This window comes from Clarias gariepinus, chromosome 16 (assembly GCF_024256425.1).
Source record: "Clarias gariepinus isolate MV-2021 ecotype Netherlands chromosome 16, CGAR_prim_01v2, whole genome shotgun sequence".
Lineage (NCBI taxonomy): Eukaryota > Metazoa > Chordata > Actinopteri > Siluriformes > Clariidae > Clarias > Clarias gariepinus.
The window spans coordinates 28,973,525-28,994,755 of NC_071115.1; the positions used below are offsets into that span (position 1 = coordinate 28,973,525).

General features: G+C 38.3%; 2 protein-coding genes across 3 annotated transcripts; both read right to left on the bottom strand.

The window, feature by feature from the left end:
* Positions 1-1,009: 1,009 nt before the first annotated feature.
* On the bottom strand, positions 1,010-8,221 carry dok3 (docking protein 3). 2 transcript variants are annotated; one of them, XM_053514950.1, is made up of 5 exons: positions 8,119-8,221; positions 6,253-6,549; positions 3,847-3,946; positions 2,342-2,511; positions 1,010-1,748 (listed from the first exon to the last, which is right to left on the bottom strand). In XM_053514950.1, exons 1-5 carry the CDS (start codon positions 8,173-8,175, stop codon positions 1,020-1,022), a joined length of 1,353 nt encoding a protein of 450 aa, XP_053370925.1. In that variant the 5' UTR covers positions 8,176-8,221; the 3' UTR covers positions 1,010-1,019. The 2 variants fall into 2 exon arrangements, with proteins under 2 accessions (XP_053370925.1, XP_053370926.1); XM_053514951.1 differs by having other exon boundaries at positions 6,253-6,546; positions 8,119-8,204.
* Positions 8,222-10,500: 2,279 nt separating this feature from the next.
* LOC128545106 (probable ATP-dependent RNA helicase DDX41) lies at positions 10,501-21,163 on the bottom strand. The gene is made up of 17 exons (XM_053515470.1): positions 21,025-21,163; positions 19,277-19,369; positions 18,962-19,115; positions 18,715-18,789; positions 18,382-18,442; positions 17,943-18,079; positions 17,203-17,275; positions 16,958-17,111; positions 16,691-16,827; positions 16,406-16,568; positions 13,843-13,974; positions 13,513-13,584; positions 12,861-12,957; positions 12,323-12,472; positions 12,033-12,104; positions 11,700-11,810; positions 10,501-11,520 (listed from the first exon to the last, which is right to left on the bottom strand). Exons 1-17 carry the CDS (start codon positions 21,049-21,051, stop codon positions 11,384-11,386), a joined length of 1,845 nt encoding a protein of 614 aa, XP_053371445.1. The 5' UTR covers positions 21,052-21,163; the 3' UTR covers positions 10,501-11,383.
* Positions 21,164-21,231: the final 68 nt, after the last annotated feature.

Sequence of the window (21,231 nt, forward strand, 5' to 3'; positions counted from 1 at the left end):
TTGGACCAAATAGATGCAGTAGTTGTTAAAGTAGCCTGATGAGGAAATGAATATGAACCTGATATGACCCATAGAAAAAAACTTCATCATGAAGCTCTGAGTTTTTTTTGGGATTTCTGCACTTTATTACCTGAGCATTGTGATTTACATTCACATATGACACACGTCCACTGCCAGTGAACCAACTGCTATTTATGTATGTCATGTATTATTGTTTTTTAAATAAAAATCTTTAAAAACAAAAAATACTGTTTTAATGTACAAAAATCCTAACGTTCCATTGTGATTAAATACATTTACATAGATATTATATAATATAATTCTTATTATATCATATCATAGTATATTTTTTCACAGCCTGTATAATGTCTGCCACACCCATCACTTTTCCTCACATAGTTTACATTTTATCGCATAGTGCATGCAAAGGAAGACTCCGGACCTAATCATGTTCATGAGCTCAGGCTTTAGTCTACATCTTAGTACTAAATCCAGAACTAACCACGCATTATTCAAGTACCATTTAGGGAAAGTCAACTTTCTCATATGGGCTGATAGTTAATAGATAATTAACATAGTTAAAATACTACAGAAAATGTTGATTGTCTTTAGACGTGTAACTTATTGTACATTAAAATGTTCTTGGACCAGTTATTTCTCTTTAGAACAAGGTGAAGAGCGACACAGCAAGTATGCTTACCAGCAAAAGTGGAAGCAAGAAATGTGAGCAGACATGGGGTGCCAATACTTTAGTACCGCAAAAAAAGGCAATTTATCAGGTAATAAACACCTTCTGATGATGGTATAATCCTGTCCCAGGCTGTCTGTTAGCCAGAGACTTTATCAGGATAATTCAGTCACAATAGTGTTTTATCAATCATCAATCTACACTATTTCAAGTTCCATCATACTCTTACAGTAGTTCCAAAGAAATGAATTGATAGTATTCTTGGTACAGAGCTTCACAACAGCTGAGAAATCAGCTGTTGTGTTCAATCCTTCTTTTAAAAGTGGTGCGTTCATTTCCGGATCTCATAGTAATCTGGCTCATTTAGCAAATCTGAGTCGTCTTCATATGGTTTGGGTGTAGGAGTTGGTGAGATCCTGGTCTTGTCCTTGAAGAGAACATCTGACAGAATTTGTTTAAAGTTGACCGAGATTTCTGGAGACTGCTGGCTGCTTTTTGTTTGGACGGCATCTGCGTCAGATTTTCTTCTGACATGTAGAATAGGTCTGACTGTGCTGTACAACTGACTGTCGGAACTGTCTTGTCTTGACTGGGCTTTCTTGTTCCATTCACATGATTCGTAATCATGTTCTTTGTCAGTAATGTCCATAACATTTGGATTTGCCTCTGTCTCAGTTATGAGTTTGGGTATAGGCAGTGGTGGAGGTGCTGGTATATTTCTTGGTTTGGGCTGAGGCTTCACCTTGGCATACACTGCTTGATCACATCCAGGTTGAGGGCTTCTGGCAGAGGGTTTTGGACCAGGAAGAGCAGGAAGAGCGAGGTTTCTTCGGGAGATGGCCGAGGAATTTTTTGGAGATGCTGGACTGGCTGTGTGCACTGGCAGTTGGACCGTGTTCTCTTGTGGCAGAGCGGTAGCTTGGGACAGCAGGTCTTGCACACTTTGATGCATGATGGCCTCCTCGATTGCCTGATAGATCTGTGGCCCCTTCTTGGAGAGGAAAATGAAGACGCCCTCTCCTGTTTGGCAGCGGCGACCTGCCTCGATTGTTATCCCTTCCTGTAAAAGGTTTGACAATAAAGAGTAAGGCCTTTGTTGAATTGAAGGACAGGGGTTAAGGGGTGAACAGTAAGCAAGGATTAAGTCCTTGGCTGCATTCTTAATTTATGGAACTTGTTAAAGGAAATGTTCAAAATGATTCCATATGCAGTAGGCCAATGTTTTTCAAAGTGTGGGCTGTAAGAGTAGAGGTAGAAGTTTTAAATTTTTAGCTTGGTAATTAGGTTTAAAATTTACTGAAAATATTTCTGAATACATTTAAGTGTAACCAGACTTTATAAAAACAAAGCGATGAGATTTAAACAAAATGATATTTATTTTATCTTAGGCTTGTGTGTCGATCAGAGTTGTGAGTAAAAGTTTGTGTAGGCCATGGAGTCTTGTTAACAGTCTTTGGGTATAGCCCTTGACCATGATAAGTTTGTTTTATAGGTGGCGCCAGCTCTTCATTGTCTGTCACCCAAGTACGGGCCAAATTCCTTTTGTGATTGGTAGTAGGTGAGATAAGGCTTTGGTGGTTTACTATGAAAGCATCAGTCATAGAAAACAAAAAAAAATAGTTGTTACATTTGAGTATGTTTCAGTATACGTACCTTGACCAGCCCAAATCTGCGGAGAAAGCGATACGGCCAGAAGAACACGGCTTGGCCTGTCTTCATGTCCAGCAAGCATAGGTTTTCTTTCTCAGGAGACAGCAGGTATGCTCCGAACAAGCAGCAGCGGATGGAGGCCTCTGAGGTTGCCACCTTCACCTGGAACTGACCTGGACGCAGAATGAGAGGATGTAACTTTGCAAACTCTTTTCAATAGAGTAAAGCATTCTCACATGGAAAGATCGGCTTGGGATAGAATTGTAAGGGGAACTCTAAGAGGTCCTGGCCCACTGCTTCGGTCAAAAGTCTGGTTTACTGCATGTTTTTCTAGCTTTTTCAAAATATTCCCAACTTACTCAAAATATTCAGGTAGGTGAAGTGGTTATGTTAAATTGCTCCACCATCTAAAATATCAATATTACACCAAATGTCATCATCGGATTATATTGAAATTATTGAAAAACTTTGGGATGTGATAAAAAAAGGCTTTGCGAAGTGGTTCAAGTCTTCCATCATCAATACAAAATTCGAGACAAATTAATGGACGGAAATGTTGTTACATTGCATAAGCTTGTGTATAGTATATATACACCCCTCAAATTTTAGAAAACTTTTGAGAAGTAGATCTTCTTAAAGGACAATACTATACAAACAATGGATATGTTTTAGAGTAGTCATTGTGCAGCTTGTGTAACAGTATAGGTTTTACTGTCCCCTAAAAATAACTCAACATGTACAGCCATTATTGTCAAAATAGCCGGCAACCAAAGTGAGTACATGCAAAGTCACATGTTCATGTGTGTCATGTTTGTCAGTAGACCTAAACCCTATTGAGCACCTGTGGGGCGTCGTTAAGCGACAGTGGGCGAACAGCCACCAGCAGCTCCATCATATCATTATAGAGGAGTGGAAGAGGATCCCAGCAAGAACATCTGCAACTATCGTGAATTTCAGGCCCCCAAAGATTAAGCTAGATAACGATGGTGCTCACACACAATGTTGACACTTCGGACACAGTTTTGACATGTTCACTTATACACACACATCTGCGTGTTGGGTTATTGTTAGAGGACAGTAAATCTGTACTGCTATACAAGCTGCACATTGACTACTCTAAAGTATATCCAATTTTCATTTAAAAACATATAATAACATATAATACTGTAGTTGGGGTAGGGAAGCACTGACTTTTGTAAGGGGATACTCACTTTTGTAAGATACTGTATATGTTGTATATAATATTAGTGTATCAAACAACATCTAGATGTCACCAATTCTACTTCACTAATTGTATCAAAGTATAGATTTGATAATAGCGCATTTCCTGTTAGGACACATCCTCTTGCAAGACACTGATCACAATCAATATTTGAGGTCCACCTCAAACTTGTCTACAGCCTCCTCAGAAATGGGTGAGAGCAGAATACACATACACGCTTAAAAACTAGTCTTGTGCAAAGGCAGAGAATGATGAAGCAGCAAATAAACAAGAAGTTCCATTTCACCTGGACCCAAGGAGGAGTAGATGTCGTTTTCCGTCATGGGCGCATCATCACCAAAACCATCACCCTGCGTTCTCCTGACCTCGCCACCTGCATCGTTCCCCTAAGACAATATACATAGGTGTTACAAAACGGTCTATTCACACAATTCTTCTTTTTCACACCTCATCTTTGTATAGCAGCCAGAAAAGATGTTGTGCAAGCAACAGAGTGAGATGCGAAGACAAGGCGAGGTTTATCAGTAACTTCCTCATTCTGCAAGTTCAGTTATCACACAAGAACTTAAACCCCAGCACAGATGAATATTCCCAGCAGAGTTCAATGTGCTCGAATGAGCTATAAAATCATCTGCTGCTTTATTATCAGATTGTACGAAATAAACTTTTCAGCGTACATACTTATTTTTGGAGAAGTTGTTAAATTCCATTAATGCCGCGGGCTGTGTTTAAAATAATCCTCTAGTCTTGACGATTAGTTGCACCGAATAGTGTAGTGGGAAAAGAAAACCGAATGCAAGGTGTGATGTTACAGGAAGATGTCAAATGAATGACGGCTGGTGCGGCCCGGGATAACATTTATTGAATGACGACACATTCTATTCCGTTTGTTGTTATAATTTAACGTTATAGAAATATCTATGAAAGTTTCAGTTGTTAAGGTTTTTTTTTTTCCTCAGTCATTTTCTCACCAACCACACCTCTTTCCTCTCTTCAGAACATACAAAATGCAAAAGTTTCTTGTGATGGAAGACATAACGCACCAGTTAAATGAAAAATCTCACAAAAAACCTTGATGTGATTGTGAAAATTAAAAAATAATGTAATAGAATGAGTGCATTAGTGTATTAAAATGATCAGCTCTGAATTCGAGATGAAACGATTGTCAGAGACGCTGTCTTTACTAGATAGATGTAACCACCATATCTTGCGTGTTGACTTTTGTAAATAAATTTTGACATGAAATTACTTTTTTACTTTAATACTGTACTCTAAGTTACAACTAGAAGTTCATCCATTTGTAATTTTGGGTCACTAGCCAATAATATGCGCCTATTGTGATCATGTGACTTAGGCAGCGTTTCAAAGCAGTGCAACAGATAGCCAGTGTTCCCTCATTTTTTCCTACCCCGTCAGAATTTCCTACCAGTAGCAGAAATTTATATTTACATCAGTTTGTGCTATTTTCTCAATATATTGTAACCATAGTTTTAAATGGTTGTAGCACTACGAAAATATAGTGCGGTGTTATCTGAGGTAATTTCCTGGCATACTGGTAGCATTTTGTGACATGTTTTTAGCGTTATCCGACTAAAATCCATGTGGCTTTAACCCCGGTAGCAATTTTTGACAAGCTGATTGAACGTTATCCGTCATTGTTCAACTACCAAGGCAAATAAAATGAAACGTGCAATAATACACACAAACGAAAAAAAAAAACTTTCGCTACTAAATATACACCTATGAGTCGCTCAGAGTAGTAGCATAAATGAACAGGCAGGGCGCTAAAGCCACAAGACATGACATAATGTTGGTATGTGCGTGCGAGGTAACAGTAGGTATAAAAGAGTGATGGGTAGGATTAATTTATAGCACACTTGCTTTCTCCTTATAAACATAGCCGTGACAACAGAACAGAGCTGCTACTCTGAGACATTTTTGGCATTTCGTATATCTCAGTTAGCAGTGAGAGGAGCAAGAGTCAGCGTCAGTGCTTGTTCCAGGACAAAACTGAGCTCTTTGGGGGAAAAAACGATCAAACTAAAACAAGTAATTCAAGACGACGATTTCAAGTCGTTTTCCTCTCGAGCGTATAGTAATTATAGCTCTGATTGGTTATCTGAAGTGTCAATCGAGTAGCATCTTCTGAAAGTAGGCGGGGTCTGTTCATACAGTTCATACAGCAGGTGAGCTAAAAGCTATCAACAGCTTAAAAGTGAGCATTTAACGGTCGTGCATGCATTATATCGTAACGTCTCATCCGCTGCATAATAAGATTGGTTGGTAGCAATTGCGCACACAGGCACACCTAAAATCAGATAGATTGTACTCTGCTTGGTCAGGGTGTATTTTTAATCTACTTCTCCAAAAGACATTGTAGGTGGAAATGACTTTTTTAGACAGTTAATAATACGACTAAAGAATTTGAATTCTTTACACTTTCAAATGTATTACACTTACTTAATTACTGCTAACAGATTTGTCTGCAAAACAGTGCAAGTGAAGACTGCGTAAGCATTATGCCCGATTGGCTGCATGAATCTATAGTCTGGGTTAGAATGACATCAGCTCCAGCATCACATCTATTTTCTTACCACTGCATTAATGCACCAAATCCGTGGCCCAAATTAACACGTAACATTGTAACATAGTTGAAACAGGCTTGTTTTGTCTTTACTGCATGTGAGTTTACCTGAAATGCCAGAGAGCACAGGGCAGACACCCACTCCTCATGCGTCGGCGCTGCCAGCGTGTAGATGCGCTGAGCTGTGTTGAGGTAAAAAGCGGTGCATCCTGCCGGGCAGCTTTCACTCAGAGCCGGCGTCACGCTGAGGCACTCCGAAAGCCGGATCACGCGCTTCTCGGCCTTCTTCAGGATGGCGAGCCTCGCGGAGACGCCCGCACCTTCCCGTATGTCGTACATCTCGATGCGACCGATTCCCACCTGGCTGGGTTTAAACACCATCACCCAGATCTTCCTCCAGATCTTCTGTTCATCACGCAGGGACACACAGGACAGAGACATGGAAAGGTGGCGACGTTATGCTTTTTGTCCTTAATCGTGATTTTTTTTGGTTTGTTTTGTTTTTGGATTATAAATCATAAAGTATGACACTTCAGAATTCTCCCTTCTGATTGGTCAGAAGGAGTCTCCAGTTTCAGCATATGTACTTACTTACTTACTTGACTGTACATATTCAAAGGAGAAGGAAGGGCTGTTTACAGCTGCTAGAATGAAGTGATCACAGGAGATAAGCTGAGTTTGTGGATGTTTTACAACCTTAATCGGCATTATTCCACCTTGCCTTGAATACCTCATAATTAAATGCTGTTTCTTGCAAATGGAGAAAAATTGCTGATGTCCTGTTTGGTCAAGAAAGTTCCTCCATCTTTATAGCAGTAAACCAGAAATATTCAACAGCCTACGAGTAACATTACCGGCAAGACACATGAAGTGGCCAGAGATTGTACTCTGTCTTAATTTATCATTAGGTACTTTTCACAGTACGTGTCATCGCTGGTCATCATACGTGTCACCGTTGATTTCTAGAACGAAAAAACCTAAGTTCTTTCTGACGTAATTAAACTCTGAGCACAATCAAAACTTCTTGCTTCCATATTTTTGCACCGAGACCAGTTAAGTGCCAGACGTGAGAAACTGAGACTCTGAGCTGCCTCGGTCTCACATGCATGATTCATAACCTTTAAACACCATTGTGCATACCGAGACATCTCAGTGCCTAAACAGCTGTGTGCGTCAATAATGCAGCGTGTTAATATTATCTCGACGCTCACAAGTTCCCACAATTCGTTATGAATCATTTAGCAGCGTTTTAATGGTGCTGATTTTGGATGGGGAAAAAAAAAAAACAAGCACATCTGTCTGTGCCAACCACAGGAGGTGTCTGTACCAAGAGTGTGCCGTATCTATAAATATGGCGTCAAAAGCAAGTCATTTGAGATGTCCAGTGGATGTTTCTTCGCTGGATTTCGTTGTAACATGTTGAGGTTGAGATTTTAAGGTCAAAATGAGCAAAGTGGGATTAACCATGTCTGGTTGATCGTGTCTGTGATAATGGTGTACAGACTTTCTAATAACTGAATTAACATTTGTTAAAAAGAATTTTGATTGATTGATTGATAGATAGATAGATAGATAGATTGATAGATTGATCAATTGATCAAGGATCAATGTGTCATCCAGGTAAATAAATTAAGTCAACTTAGATGAAGATAAAAAGTACTTTTTTAGTAGAAGTGTCAAGTATGATCGAGTATCATGGAAATGAGAGGAGATGATGAATGTATCCAAACTTTAATGCAGAAATAACATGATTTAAAATATAAACTGATGTTATGATGAACAAAAGGAATGGGAAAAAAACTCCCTTTCATCATTAAATTATTATTATTATTATCTAATTATTTTTGGATTTAATCAGTAAAGATAAGGACATGATTAAAACAGAAGGTACGCTTTCACATTAATAATCACTACCCATCAGATTAACTAGTCGTACATCAAACAGAGTAAAAAAGTGTTTAATTAAAGACTCACCTTTCCAAATTTGACTCCTTGTAAAAACATAGAGCCTTCTTTCTCTAATACATCCATTGTGTAGCTTCAGAGCAAATCCTTTAGCGTGTCTTCTTACGTTAAACCTGAGGGGAACTAAAGAGTCTATCAGCAACCAGCAGACAGAAGATTCATTTGAATTTCCTCATGCACGTTGCGCCATGAGCCACCAGGAGCGTTCGTAAGCAGCATGTCAATCATAGACAGATATACTTTAGAATGACAGAAAGAGTGTCAAAGTTATGTTTAGCATCATACAGTTATAGGTCACTTTGTAGCAGTGGACATGCCACTAAATGTCAGATACCTTCACCTAGATCTGTATATATAAATCTACTAATCATTTTGCTCATCAGTTGTAATCCCCTATAGATTACACAAATAGATGTAAGGTTTAAAAATGTGCCTTGGAGTTAAACACTTCTGGAGTTACAAAATCCTGCATGTCTGTAAAACAGCGTAGTTCCTGTTATGACTTGTTTTTTTTTTTTTTTTTAACCCACTCTTGACTCGGCCATGATGTAGAAAAACTTCAAAGTGTAAATTCTGTAGGCCCGTTCCAAAGTACTGACACTTTAGCCTCCTTTTTTTAAATGGCAACAGAAGTCTGGTTAAAGAACCACACATCTTTAAATACCTTGCTGTGATGCTGCATTGCATTTTAAAGGTGACACAGACTAGGTGATCAATAGCAGTTCAGTTAGTAAGGCTATGGTAATGCTCATGCTTAGATCCTTTAAAGTGGTGTTAAGTGTAAAACAGGATGATGATGTGTGACTAGATCAATTAGCATCATAGATCTAGATTTTACATTAAGTAGCGACTAGTGTTTTCCAATTCAACAACCATTTAATGAGCTCTATTTATTAAAAATTAATTTCATTAATATATATATATATATATATATATATATATATATTTTTTTTTAATTGTATACCTAATTAAATGGCAACACAGTATAATGTTTAACAGTTCAATGTAAAGTGTAAAATTAGAATGGAAAAACAGGCATAAATCTGCCTCATGTCAGATGTGTCTTGAAGATTATTTTTTTCACACATATGTCAGAAGTACAATTCTATTTTAATAGTGTTATTTCACACTAAACAGAGTTCTTATACAAGAGTATTAAGTGTTCTGTAGTCTTTGCATAGTAAAGATATTGCACCATGGGGTAAACAGGACTAGACAAATATGCTTTGTTAATTTTTTTTATATCTTGAACTCTCTCTCTGTTTCAATCCCACACTTTTCATCAAATTAATTGTGCATACAAATTTAAACCAGCAATGGAAAGCCAGCATAACAGTGATGAACAGTGTATACTAATATTCTCAACAAAAAAAAGTACATTTTTATAAATTTTAACCTGCTAATATGTTTGTATGTTGAAAATATACAAGTATAAACCTTACAATGCCTAATGCTAAAGTTCCTGACATTCTAAGTTGAAATCCTGGACATGTTTTTTCCTCAAATTATGACGATGCCAGAATCAGCAGGTTCAACTATGACTCTTTGTACTCCATGTTTTATTGTTATACATCGCTAACGTCACCATCTCCGATCCCATTTCGATCCTGAAACTACACTCTCTTTTTACCTTGACAGAAAGCAAGGACCCTGTGTCAGTGTCAATACTTCAAGAAGAACAGAGATAATGAGCTTAGGCTAAAGCATAAGTAAAGTGAGACAATGGAAGAGGTGGGTTTTTTTAGTATGTCAGTGTTATTACATTATCTGTTTATATTGGGGAAAAAATATGCTGTATATACTTGGTGATATTTTTGATAACTCAATGAAACAAAAACATTACATTTATCTTGTGAAATTAACTACAGTACTACATATACAGGTAATTAGTATACACAGTCATGCCCAAAAGTTAGCCAATTTGGGAATGCCAATTAGCCTAACCTGCATATCTTTGGACTGTGGGAGGAAACCCACCAAGCACGGGGAGAACATGCAAACTCCATGCACACAGAGACAGGAATCGAGCCTGACCGGGAATCGAACCCGGACCCTGGAGGTGCAAGGCGACAGTGCTAACCACTACACCACTGCCCATGGGGCACCTGCTTTTCGTTAAATAAATAACTGCACAATGAAAAAGTTACATGCTGTTGTCCATCTAAGGATATATAAGATTAAGACCCGCCACGATCAGATAAATTTTATGTTTTTACACAAAACTTTTGATTTTAACTTTTGAACGATTACATATTTGACTATTTCTTCAACAAGTTAACCTTGGTCTCAGCGTTTCCACAAAGTGTGTCTGTTCATGCTCCTGCTAAAATAACCCACACATTTCATAATATTTTCATTGTATTTGATCTATTTCACGCCTTTCGGAAATGTGCTGTTTCAGCTTCTATGTAAATGAGCTTTCCCTGAGCCCTGCTTCACCAGAGGACAGCAGTGCTGAGCAACAAGCCAATGGAGTGTGTCTTCTTAAATGAGGTCACATTAGGGGGGAAATTGAACTGGCTTGTTTAAGTCCCAACTAATACAAAAATACCAAATAGATTTTTTATAAAGAGGGGGAGGGGCAAGGGAGTGTTTATTTCTTCTGGTTATTTGTTTGTACATGCACATTGGAGACCCATGTGAAAGTCTATATAGTACTGAAAAGTCGATTTTGCATATGACTGCTTTAATGACATTTTGCATCAGTAGTATTCTACAATATCAAAAATATTCTTGCGCTCAATACTTTCCTCAATGAATACCGAAAAAAAAAACATAAATAAAAAGTAAAACACAAACAGTTTTTAAAATAAAACTGTAATTTACGGTGTGTAGTTAAATCAAAAATACGGAGGGCATTGGTGGCTCACTGGTAGGTTTCTCACATAACATGCGGAAGGCCTGGGTTTGATTCCCACCCGGATGCAGTGGCAGTCCCAAGCCCCGGATAAAATGGGAGGGTGGCATCCGGCGTAAGACCTGTGCCAAGTTGTTGTGCGGATCACTTGGTCTGCTGTGGCGACCCGTCAACGACAACGGGAGACTAACAATAACAACAGTTAAATCAAAATACAGATACAATAAAAAGAAAAAAATATACATTATAACAATTATATATGTAACACATGATATAAATTGTTACATATATATATATAAAATTACATATTGTATATGTAACACATTGTACAAATACACCTTGCCACAAAACCCCAGTTTGCCCACATGCAGTAAGGTGACGTCACTCTTCTTCCACAGCGTGAGGAAATCCAGAGTCTTAAAAGTCCATAGAGCTGTTGGCCAGACAGTCCCTGCGGCTGATGTTGGTGACCTGCTTGGTCTGCATGGCCTCCAGCTTGGGACACTCGGTGATACGATGACCAAGACCACCGCAGAACGCACAGCCTCTCTCTCCTGGGGAGAAACAGAGGAGAAAACAATGGTTGGTTTCATACAGCATACTTAGTTATTAGCAGTATTTGAGAAGCTAAACCAGCCAGGGCTCATTCAGTAAACTTGTGTGTAGGTGGTTTTTATAGGACCGATCCAATATAAAATCAAAATGCAGAAATGAAATGATAAGAAATGCTCACCTCCGATATCCAGCATGGCTTCGTCCCCGGTCTGCAGCACCTGCAGAACCGGTGGAACTTTCTGCTTGGCTTCAACCAGCAAGGCCTTGAGATCCATCAGTACTGATTCCTCTGCGATGGTGAGGGCAAAGGATCAGAATTCACACATGGTACCCACTTACATCCTAAAGGTTTACTTTTAATACTTCTCACATGTTTTAGTTTATTTAGTACAGATACTGTGCAAGGCTTCCTCACATCAAATCATGATGCTTGTTCGACCAGCAGGTTTATTTTTGTTGTATTGGTGTATGATTTAAAATAAGATAGTAATATATAAAGTTTTAGACTTACCACATCCCTTGTTGATGAACGTTGTGGCTATTCCTGTTTGGCCCGATCGACCCGTTCTACCGATTCTGTGGACTGTCAGAGAACAATTTACAGAAAATCAATAAGCATTTAAATATGCAAGGTATAATTTTGCAAGACAGACTGCGGTATAAACGTTGTCAGTCATTTATTTTACCATAAAATAATCTTTAGATATAATGCAGCCACAAAGCAGTCTGTTGCAGACGATGCAACCATGGTGGCGGTTTTTTTCCCCTTTTCATTTCTTCCTCCCTTTCTCATGTTCTTACCGTAGTTCTCGATCTCTTCAGGCATGTCGTAGTTAATTACATGTTGAATGGCAGGGAAATCCAAACCCTTGGAAGCTACATCCGTAGCCACCAAAACATCTTTCTTCCCTTCCTTGAAGGCCTCGATGGCTTTCGTTCTTTCCTCTTGGTCTGAAGAACAGGAAGATTACACTACAGTCAGGAACCTCTTCAACCATTAAAGCTGTGATTTCAGGGTTTCTACGCCTACAGTCATGATTTTTTGGATTGAAAGTCCATTTGAAAGATAACAGATTTACATTCTTGCCATGTACTTGTTTTTAATGATTTTTAAATATATATATATATTCAGGCTGTGCTTTTACATATTTTTTGCCCAGAATTTAGCTCCGCCCTCCTTACAACTGCAGAGCGAAAAACCTTTTACACTACAAGGGTAAACGTGAGTGATACAATGGGGCCAGTTAACAGGGGAAACTAAATGCTTGCAGTATGCCAACTCTTAAATCAATCCAATAATATCCAGGATCTCAGTCTGGTATGTTATATGGCGTGTTACCTTTGCCACCGTGGATCGCCACGGCCTCCACGCCCTTGAGAAGCAGGTACTCGTGAATGGCGTCCACGTCTGCTTTCTTCTCAGCAAATATTAACACCTGTGAGAGAGCAGATTGTACAAAATAAGGAATGTTACAATGTTAGTATGCTACGATTAGACGTCTGGGGTTTGATGATTTCAGAAACTGTGGATCTCATGGTATTTTCACACAAAACGACCTGAGGAGAGGGTCTGAAGTCTGTAACATCTTAACATCAGAAAAGCATGACCAGGGCGTTCTGAGCTGACAGGAAGTATATATATTCTCTCTTTAACAACTGTGGTGAGCAAAAAAAAAAACAAAAAAAAAACCCATCAGACCACACCGGTTTCACATCTATTAGTTAGAGACAGGAATCTGAGGCTATCATGAGCACAGACTCACCCAAACAAACTGGATAGATTTAGACTGAAAAAAGGTGTGAACATTAACTCAACCTCTTGACCTCTATCTACAACATATTTTTGCTTCACAGCGTAATACGGTGGACGATGGGTGTACAAACTCATTCTGCACAGTATTGAAAAATGAGCTCAAACTAAAAAAAAATTATAAATAGGCACGGTAAGAGAACGTTTTGATTAAATGTGTGAGAAAGTATGCGGTACATACAGGAGGTGGGGTCTTCTGTAAGCACTCCAGGAGGTACACCATTTTAGCTTCCTCTTTGACATATTCTACTTCCTGTGGAAAAATAATGCAACATATGAAACCGTGTTGAAACACTGCTGCAGCAATGACAACCCACTTTATCAATGTTTATGAACCCTCTGTCTGACTGCTTCTCCATCCTGTCATGACATCGCAAGAATTAAGTTTCCACTCCAAGTACAGTCAGTGAAATCATTAACTCGTGCAACTTTTCAAGATGTGTCCTACTGTTATTCTCTCTCTCTCTCTCTGTTGTTATACATGATTTATGACGCAAAACTAAGCATTCACCTGAATGACGTCTAAGCTAGCGGCTCCGGCTCGGCCCACGTTGATGGTGATTGGTTTCACCAGGGCGCTTTTGGCAAAGTTCTGGATCTTCTTTGGCATAGTGGCGCTGAATAGCAGCGTCTGTCTCTGACCCTAAAAGTATAAAGAATTAATAAATCAATGACTGAATAAAACAAACACACTTACTTTATACTTTCATACATATAACTTTATTCCATACTGTAATAAAGTGAATGCTTAATATGACATGTTTCTAGAGAAGCTATGATTCCTGAGAAGCTTCTTCTCTAGAAATGATGTGTACTTCCCTTAATGTGTTCTATGCATGTGTGTCATGCATTGACCTTTCTGTGGGATTGGACCAGAAGGGCTAGTTTTTGGTTCCCATAGGGATGGGTGAGCTTCGTCTACCCCTGATTCTGTAACTGGATTACACGTGCATAAGCAATGTGTAAATATTATGCTGATTAGTGAGCAAAGCATCAAGTTTAGATGAAGCATAAAGCAAACCTAATGCAAATATGAAAATATATATATATTGTTCACAAAAGTCTGTCACACACCCACTCCATTAGCCAACTTGAGATTCAGTGAACCTTCAGGCTGACAAATTTATTTAAATAATTATAAATCAAAAACGCATGACTGCAAAAACGACTTTCCCCCAAATCCTCACTTTTTATTTGCAAATGCTACGACACAAATCTTGCATACTATTCTAAGCGAGAAATGCAAGAGTATAATTGCACCATGCTTTTTTTTTTTTTTTTTTTTTTTTAGAATTCGGTTAATTTGGGGGAATTGAAATAATGTCCTAGACACAACCTGATAAAGTTTGCACTATGCAGCTACAAAGAGGGCATAGTTGTAGAGAAAAGAAGGATGTGACTGTGTGGTTTTTTGTTATTGTTTTTTTTTTACACTAGCCTCATGATTACTGTCTGCTTTTTTTTTTTTTTTACAACCCAACTGTAAAATAAAGCAAGGTGAAAGAAAATAAATTGCTCAGTGATATGATTTAATGCAGTTGTCCTGCCAAACAGATATCACTAAACAGTAGAATATATTTAGTGATATATATATATATACACACACACACACACACACACACACAAGTCTCTATATAAAACACACACACACACAGGTGCATCTCAATAAATTAGAATATCATCAAAAGTTGATTTATTTACATAATCCAATTCAAAAAGTAAAACTTATATCATACAGATTCATTACACACAGACTGCTATATTTTAAGTGTGTATTTCCTTTCATTTTATTGATTATGGCCAACATACAGTTAACGAAAATACAAAATTCAGTATCTCAGAAAATTAGAATATTCCTTTTTTTAATACAAAAAAAAATAAATAAAAAAAAAAAAAAAAAATTTTTAACAGAAATGTTGGACTACTGAAAAGTTTGAACATGGTCGAGGCTCCCTTTGCATGAATTAACAGCAATGCGCCGTGGCATGAAGGCGATCGGTCTGCAGCACTGCTGAGGTGTTATGAAAGCCCAGGTTGCTCGGATAGTGGCCTTCAGCTCTTCTGCGTTGTTGAGTCTGGTGTCTCGCATCTTCCTTATCACGGTACCCCACAGATTCTCTACAGAGTTTAGATCGGGCGAGTTTGCTAGTCCATCAAGCACAGGGATACCATAGTACTTAAACCAGGTATTAATACTTTTGGCAGTGTGGGCAGGTGCCAAGTCCTGCTGGAAAATGAAATCAGCAGAGGGAAGCATGAAGAGCTCTAAAACTTCCTAGTAGATGGCTAGCCTGAAAAAACACAGTGGACCAACACCAGCAGATGAAAGGGTTCCCCAAACCACCACTGACTGTGAACTTTACGCTGGACTTCAAGCAGCGTGGACTCTGTTTCTCTCCTTTCTTCCTCCAGACTCTGGGACCTTGATTTCCAAATGAAATGGAAAATTTACTTTCATCTGAAAAGAGGACTTCGGCCAACTGAGAAACAGTCCAATCATTTTTGTCCCAGGTAGGACACCTCTGACGTTGTCTCTGGTTCAAGACTGGCTTGACACAATGAATGCGACAGTCGTGGGCTATAAGTCCTGGATACGTCTGTGTGTGGTGAGTCGTGCACTAACTCCAGCTTCTGTTGGATCTCCCCCAAATTCTTGAATAGGCTCCGTTTTACAATCCATTTAAGGCTGTGGTTATCTATGTTGCTTGTGCCCAACATTTTTTCTTTCCATTAATGTGCTTGGATACAGCACTCTGTAAACAGCCAGCTTCTTTAACAATGACCTTTTGTGGCCCACTGAACCAGACTGAGAGACAATTTAAAGTCTCAGGAAACCTTTACAGATGTTTTGAGTTAACTACCTGATGATAGTGTGACACCATAAGTCTCCAATATTAAACTTTTAAAAAATATTCTGAGATACTGAAATTTGGGTTTTCATTAGTTGCAAGCCATGAACAAACAGACAGACAAAAATTCCAAAAGACATCTTGATCTTTTTTTTAAGGAAAAAAAACAACACACTTATCGCACCTTTAAAGTCAAGAAAACATGATTGAACAGACAACTCTCACCTTAAAATAAGAGAAGATGGTCCTGATGTCCTCCTCAAAGCCCATATCGATCATCCTGTCAGCCTCATCCAAAGCCAGGTATCGACAGATATCTAGACTCACCATCTTCTTATTGAGCAGGTCCATCAGACGGCCAGGTGTGGCCACCATCATGTGCACCCCGCTGCGAAAAGGATGCACGTGTTAATTCTGCTACGATTTATTTGATATATCTTCTGTATAACTGTGGTGAAGGTGTTTTGTAATACTCTGTAGATTAAATCATTTCTCAGGGCACACACTTACTGCTTGACCACCTCCATCTGCTCTTTCACAGACATGCCGCCGATGCAGAGGGCAGTGCGCAGCTGAGGCGCACTCTCGTCCTCCAGGAGCTTGCAGTAATACTCTATGATGCCGTGAGTCTGCCTCGCCAGCTCCCTCTGCAGGAGAAGAAATACAACAGCAAAAATCATGTACAAAAATTTACCTCAGTATAGCCTTTATTCTTACATCTCACGAAGTTGGATGTATAAAATGTGTGTGTGTGTGTGTGTGTGCGCGCACGCGTACAGAAGGACAGATGATCAGTCCGTAGGGTCCCTCTCTTTTGCAGAAGGGCAGGCGTTTTTCCTGCTCCAGACAGAACATGATGATGGGCAGAGTGAACACTAGAGTCTTTCCTGAACCCGTGAACGCAATGCCAATCATATCTCTGCCAGAAAGACTTCACACAAACAGGAATACACCGTTAATAGGAAACAACCAGATCACACAAGCAACTATGAGTCTCTAGGTTTTTAGCGTCGGGATCTTACATAGTCGGGATTCCCTGGATCTGGATGGGCGTTGGATGGACGATTCCTTTCTTCTTAAGGCCTTTCAGGATAGCTGCAAAATATCGTCATTCGTAGAATTTCAGTTTAAAGAAATATCAATCAATTAAGACTTTAATATTTCATTACCTAAGACTTTAGGTAATATTGTACAGCTCTCCAAGGGGCTGGTGGCTTTAACTTTTGTTGTAATTAGGATATATTAAAGTATTTTGTGTCAATTGTTTATAAAAATATATTTATTTATCTATCATTAATTAAGCATTAAAAGACACATTAATAACTTTTTTTTTTTACACATTAGTGATTTACCAGCCTATGATTTGCTTTACATTACTGTGGTACTTCATTAAATTACTATAATTTCGCAATTTGTAATGTAATTAACAAAAATATTTCTTTTATTTGTCACAAATTTAGTCATACATTTGTCTTTGTTACATTGTCTATTTTATGGGGTTTTTGTGCATTATAAGCTGCATTTGTTCATTTTCTAAATTATATTCTTGCTATTACTACAGAAGTCTTTATTGTAATTTTAATCTTGCCAGAAGTGCAATAAAAGCTAGTTGTAACATGACGACACATTTTATATTATTATATTCTACAAATCCACAATAAATGGATTCTTTATTTCATTTTACAGTTGTGTCTTTTTGTGTCTTACGTCCAGAGCAACAAATAAATACACTGCAGTGATTTTCCATGAATAGTTTAGTTACCTTGAGGAAACTTCATCTCTCTGAAGCTCTTAATAGGTGGCGGGATGCCATCGCCCTCCACCAAGATGTGGTACTTCTTCCTCACCCGATCGTGCCTCACTACAGGCATGCTTAAGATGTAGCGAGGAGGCTTCCAGCTGAACAATGCATAAAAAGAAAAAAAAACCACAATATTTACTCAATACAAGTTATAATCATATAGATAAAGTTACTGATAAAGGTTAGCTTTGTTAAGTTATGTATCCAAACATACACTCTGACATAATACTTATTTGTAATATCCTTAAACTGTTTTTATTAAATCCTGTTGATTAAATAAGTATATGTTAATATATAATATTATATATATATATATATATATAATATATATATATAAGAGCTCTTATTGTGAAATGAACGGATTTGGTGTGGTGTTTGGTGCAACATGATGAGGACTCACCTGGTCTTAATAGGGTCTTCATAGGTGATACCTTTGGCCATCTCCTTGACGGACATTAAAGCTGAAAGAGATGAAGACACATGGAAATGTTTAAGTGACAACTCAATTTTTCCCACTCACTAATCAAGACTTCCCTGCCTAATGCTGTAAGTGACAGGAGAGGAAGCACAGACAGCTTTGCTCCCTAAACACCGAAATATGTAAGGTGTGACGTACAGATGCGATTTTTTTTTAAGATTTACACTGTTTTCTTGCATGTGCATTCAATCTTCTTCAAATATTTAATAATAATGTTTTATAACATTTATATCAAGCTTAAGTGACAGGACTCACCTCGCCCCTCAGCCACACTCTCCAGAATCTTCTCCTCCTCCTTCAGCTGCTTCTCCTTTGCCGACTCTTTCCGGGCTGCAAAAAAACAGAACACGTTCATAATCAAATCCCACCATAAAAAATTAAATTAAATTAAATCTCACGCATAAACAGGAAAGAACCCATTTTTCTCCCAAAGAAAAGGATTTAAGAAGACATCACATTTTGAAAACCAGCCGCCCCTAAACAGACCAAGTGTCTTCGCTACCTTCTGCCTTCTCCTTCAGGTGCTGGTGCTGGTCGAGCAGGCTGACGTTGGAGCGTGGCCCGAGACCCTCGTCCTCATCCTTCTGTTCTCCTCCACTGTCCTTCTGGTCCTCCTCGGTCAAACCCTTGCCTCGGAAACGCATCATCTTCTGCAACTGAGAGTCCAAACGCACATGCGACACACATTCAGCACCAAAACTGAATACAACACGGATTCACACTCAAAGAAAAAATCCAGCATGTCTATCGTTCATGCACTAAAAATCTAAAGACATCATGAATAAAAAGGTGGAAAAAAGTTACATTCAGGACGTACCATCTGTTGTTTTCTAACCTTAACAGGAACATATGGGACGTAGTCATCATCGTCTGAACCCTCTGATGCAGACTTGTCCTCTGTGTAGTTTCGCTGAAAAATGTAATATTAGGGTCTCTTATTTATTTATTTTTAAGGCACACAGTAGTTGAGAATTTCTCTTGAATTTAGGTGGTGTTAAAATTAGGACAAGGACAATTAATAATACTGTTTTTAAATCCCTAATTATAACTTAATTGTAATTATCTATTATTAATAGATAAAAAGCAGTGTGTAAGCATGTACAGTAAATACACTTCATAGAAACAGAGATGTAGATAGACTATACAAATATACTCTAATTCTCTGCTTGAACTGAATACTATTAGTATTTTTAAAAAACAAAAAATTATATTATTGCAATAATTTTTACAATTTAAACATAATTACTCCATGTCAAATCACATCTTGTTTAGTTTAAACTTATAAAATTGTTTATGAATTCATAAGGTAAACCTGAGAGGTGTCTGGGTGAATATCGCAGTCACGTGACTACGAAGTAAAAAGATTAAAATGATCTGTGAGCACAGTTCTAGCCAGTAGATTAAATGATTAATAATTGCAATAATTGAGACAAAAAAAATTAATATCCATTATAGTTGCGAGCAACGATGATTGGCCCAAGCACTGCCATCGCCAGCTGTGCACTACATACACCCTTTGTGCCTTGTGAAATCCAAAGCACAGCATTGCTGATGTCACACAATGTGGGCCGGGTGCCGTGCTTGGGCCGGTGGACATTTGTGTAAAGGGTGTAGTATGCGTTCTGATGTCATAAATGTGCGTTTTGCAAATGACCCAAGATATCTGACCTCCTCATGACATGCAGTGGAAATCTAGATCTGAAGTGTACCGAGTTTGACATGTATATGTGCAAGTTTGTATGAGCTATGCAGCAAAAGCTCCTGTGAAGGAGCCACGCTCAGGCCCCAGACTCGCAGGCATCCTAGTGGCAGCAGATTCTAACCTCTCTGCCAGTTTTTGAGTATTTTAGGACCCCCAGAATGCCATGGATGGTGGGGAAAAAAACAATAGGGCCCTTTACACATTATAACGACATAATTTTGCTGTCATTTTGCTTGGGCCCTCAAAAAAATAATCCTTAGAAGAACAAGAGGGCCCTCGCGGATTTACGACATCAGCACTCATAAAACGGCATTATCAGAGCGATGGCGTCGACGTCATAGTCATGTCGTCATCGTGCTTTCTTTAGAGCGCGAGCCCTAATAACGTTAGCGAGTTATAATAGAGAAGCAGTCACGTGACTTCGGGAAGCGCTTAAAAAGATTCGAATTGAAACCTGAGTCGAATTACTTGAATGAATCATATAAACAGCTCTAACCAGTATATTAAACTGGTTCATTTACAAACCATTAAATAAGACAAGCATACAATATATGTAACGTTAGCGAGATAAACTGATTTAGCTCTATGTTAAACCTTATTCATTGAAGTTAAATATAGCTTATTGTAAATACTCTGAAACGATAGTCAACTGGAACACATCATTAAAACATATACTTTATTTTTAAATAATCATTTTACGCTCCGTACATTAAATAGTGCTTTATTATTATCATTATCCGTATAAAACAGCTATAAGCCTGCTAATCACTAAGGAACCGTTTAGCACGAGCACACATACACTTTGCTAATATAACGATTTCTGAGATAATGTCAATAATCACCACAAAATAAATCACACTTACCTTCCTCATTTTCGCTTCGGAATCCATCGCGCATGGATTTTAATACTCTATTTATCTGTGTAAGAAAATATTTCGTGTTAATTTACAATCCAAAATATGTGTTCAGCTAGTTTTCTAGATACTGTTTAGTGTTGTTTTACTTTCGTACCCGTTTTTTGCATACTACTTATCCAGCGTGTTGATTGGCTAGGACGTCATACAAGCGTC

Bases quoted from the DNA above. Each gene is read 5' to 3' on its own strand.
- dok3 (XM_053514950.1), bottom strand. From the start codon at position 8,175: ATGGATGTATTAGAGAAAGAAGGCTCTATGTTTTTACAAGGAGTCAAA. The intron at 2,512-3,846 runs GTGAAATGGAAC...TTCTGCGTCCAG, and splicing joins CTACTCCTCCTTGGGTCCAG to GTCAGTTCCAGGTGAAGGTG. The intron at 1,749-2,341 runs GTACGTATACTG...AACCTTTTACAG, and splicing joins GCAGATTTGGGCTGGTCAAG to GAAGGGATAACAATCGAGGC.
- LOC128545106 (XM_053515470.1), bottom strand. From the start codon at position 21,051: ATGGATTCCGAAGCGAAAATGAGGAAG. The intron at 17,112-17,202 runs GTAAGATCCCGA...GTTTGTGTGAAG, and splicing joins ATCCAGGGAATCCCGACTAT to TCTTTCTGGCAGAGATATGA. The intron at 11,521-11,699 runs GTGAGCATTTCT...GTTTCTCCCCAG, and splicing joins AGCCATGCTGGATATCGGAG to GAGAGAGAGGCTGTGCGTTC.